The sequence below is a fragment of the Triticum dicoccoides genome, chromosome 2B (genome assembly GCF_002162155.2).
Source record: "Triticum dicoccoides isolate Atlit2015 ecotype Zavitan chromosome 2B, WEW_v2.0, whole genome shotgun sequence".
NCBI classification, from domain to species: domain Eukaryota; kingdom Viridiplantae; phylum Streptophyta; class Magnoliopsida; order Poales; family Poaceae; genus Triticum; species Triticum dicoccoides.
The window spans coordinates 809,363,609-809,366,433 of NC_041383.1; the positions used below are offsets into that span (position 1 = coordinate 809,363,609).

At 44.8% G+C, this 2,825-nt stretch overlaps 1 protein-coding gene across 1 annotated transcript; it reads left to right on the forward strand.

The window, feature by feature from the left end:
* Positions 1–201: 201 nt before the first annotated feature.
* On the forward strand, positions 202–887 carry LOC119368938. The gene has a single exon (XM_037634043.1). It carries the CDS (start codon positions 284–286, stop codon positions 659–661), a length of 378 nt encoding a protein of 125 aa, XP_037489940.1. The 5' UTR covers positions 202–283; the 3' UTR covers positions 662–887.
* Positions 888–2,825: the final 1,938 nt, after the last annotated feature.

Genomic DNA, 2,825 nt, shown 5'->3' on the forward strand with positions numbered 1-2,825 from the left:
GCTAGAGTTGACCTAAACGTTCTAAAAAAACTAGTCTGAACTTTCGTGGAACCTTCCTGGAGCCAACTTTCAGTAGCCATACGTTACCACTACCCCACCTCTTTTTTCCTTCATGTGATATCCGCCCCTCCCCCATTAAATCACATGTCTATCTCCGCTCCGCTGCGCTCCCACCCCTCTAAATGCTTGAGTACTCTACCCACTGGCCACGACCATTACCACGCCTCACACAATTGTCGCCAGGTGAGACAAAGACTGCTAGCAAAAGAACAAGGAGGTGTCAATGGCGGACGAGCAGTACTACGCTGAACCGCCAGAGGCGCCACACGGGCTGCTGCTGGCGATGGCGTTGGGGCTGCTGGTTGCCTGGCCGCTTTTTGTGGGTCACGGGGGTGCGCCGGTAACCTATGCCATCGCCGATGGCATCGCCGAGCTGCTCGGCCCCGTGGGCCTACTCCTCCTCCCTATCGGGCTCCTCCTCCTCATCAGCCTCCAATCCTCCTACCGCGGCCATGACGTGTTCGCGTTCGGCGGCTCGCCCGATGCTGTGCACCACGTTGGGGAATCCGCCATCGGCGTGGCGCTCATGCTGGTCCTCGTCCTCGTCCTTCTCTACTACCGGTCCGTGCTCTTCCGCGGCGGCGGAGACGGTGACGAGTAGGCGCTTGGCAGTGCCAGTAGGTAGAGTTCCATCTTGAGGTGATTGGTTGGTCGTTCTTTTCCATGTGCTTGTTCTCTTCCGCCTCTCGCCGTCGTCGGTAGTCTTGCATCCTACACCACCGGCCAGCAGGCAGCAGTAATAACAAAGTGACAACTTTGCATTTAACCTGTTCCATGTGTTGCGCGCCAAAGACAAAATAAAAGTTGAAACTGAATTTGACCTGGTCCGTGCCTTCTGAACTAATAGTGAGACGTACGCTAGCTGCAACTGCATCGTACCGTGTAGTGTACTACTCCAAAATGTTCATGCTGTTCCGCTGATAGTAGCTGAAAATGAAAACGGGATGTTTTGCGGACCAACTTAGCTTTGCTTTGTACTTCGTGGTACGGTTCCTCTTTACAAACAGAAACACCCTTCTCTGTTCTATGTGTACCAGGTCGGGGCTGATAAGTTACTCATGAGTGACATGGTGGGGAAGTTCCGTGGGTGTACTGATGTGATTTGGAAGCGAACTAGAAGCAATATGCGTGCTTCGCCGCGCCGGCTGACATGAGCGCGACATGAATTGCACGCGCTGCACTAAGATGTTTTGCAAACAGCTTGCATGTACTAACAAATTACAATTTGGGTAATTTGGATATAGGCACAATGTATTCATCCCCTTACTTACATAGAAACATAAAATTTCATCTCAAATGAAAACTTGTTTCTTTTACGTAAAATATCGTTGGATTTAACTTTCAAGAGTAATGAATTTCTACATATGAGCACTACAAAGTAATGCAGAAAACTATTAAAAAGTTGCAAACAATTCATCGAAAATGGGTACCAACAGCAATCACATTGATATAAAAAAGAGGAGAAAAACCAAATTGTAAACAACATAGTAACTTAGTGTGCTAAGCCATTCTATTTAGTATAGGTAGTAACTAGTATGTCAGAACCAAATGTGTGTCTTGCTGCATGCTTTTTCATTTTTTGTTGTCTATGAAACTCGCATTTTTATAACCGTTTTAAGAATTGAATAGTCCAATAGTATGACAAAATAAAATTCAGAATGTATAGTAATAACTTTATGATCTAATAAATAATGCTGTTTTTGCATGACAAAACATTAATTATTTGACGTGAAACAAAACACGAAAGGTAACAAACTTGGATCAATAAGTGTAACTATGCACAAGAATACAATAAAGGTTTTTTTTGCCAGGGAAAAGGGGCTTCCATTAACTTAACCTGGATCAACACGATCCAGTTCAAAAAGTTTACAACCCCATCTGGGCCGGACACAATCTGTGGTCTTCACATCAACTCGGCTGCTCCTAGCAAGTTCATGACTTACAGAAGTTTTACGCATGGTTAAATTAACTATGACCTCCCTCTCTCACCTCTGACCAAGGCCTTTAGCTCCTAAACAAGGCCACATGATCTATTTGTGGTGATTTGATTAATCGTCCTCGCCACCTCCGAACAATCCTTTCTAAGATAAAGGGTAGTAAGCCCCATTACAGAGCAAGCACGACACCCTCTCTGCTTGCTGCCAACTTGGCCACGAATGCATCATCGCATGTGAATATGTGTCTACAAGACCTGAAGATTAATGTGGCCAGCGCTATCCCATAATACCATACTTGCGCCTCAATTCTCGGCCTATTCAACGAAAGCCCCGTCCACGTTGAGTTTGAGCCAGCCTCCGCCGGTGGCTCCCATCACTCTTTCAGGGCTGTGCTAACATGGCCACTGGCTTGTGTACCAATATAGAAGGCGACAACAGTCATTCAACCACAGTTACCTTACTAATTGAGTGTATTTGGTTTTCGGGCTCAACATCCACCGTTGAAGTGTAGAAGTAATATTTTTTCCAATAGAAGGAAGCCATTTGTTGACTAAGTGTCGAGTAGCCACATTGTGATAGAATTAAATCATGATCAGAGTTGGAAATATTTTGTAGCAGTACTAGTGCACGGGACCAACAACGGCTTGGTAGATGCAACTAAGATTGTGCATATTCAAAAGCTACATGTGTTAGTTCATGTTTAGAATTTTTCATAAGCTCAGAGCATTGGTTAATCAATGAAATTGCTAAAACTGGATTGTTACATGATAGATCTACGATGTGAAATTGTGTTTGAATCATTTATTTGTTTCATCTACCTTTCTTATC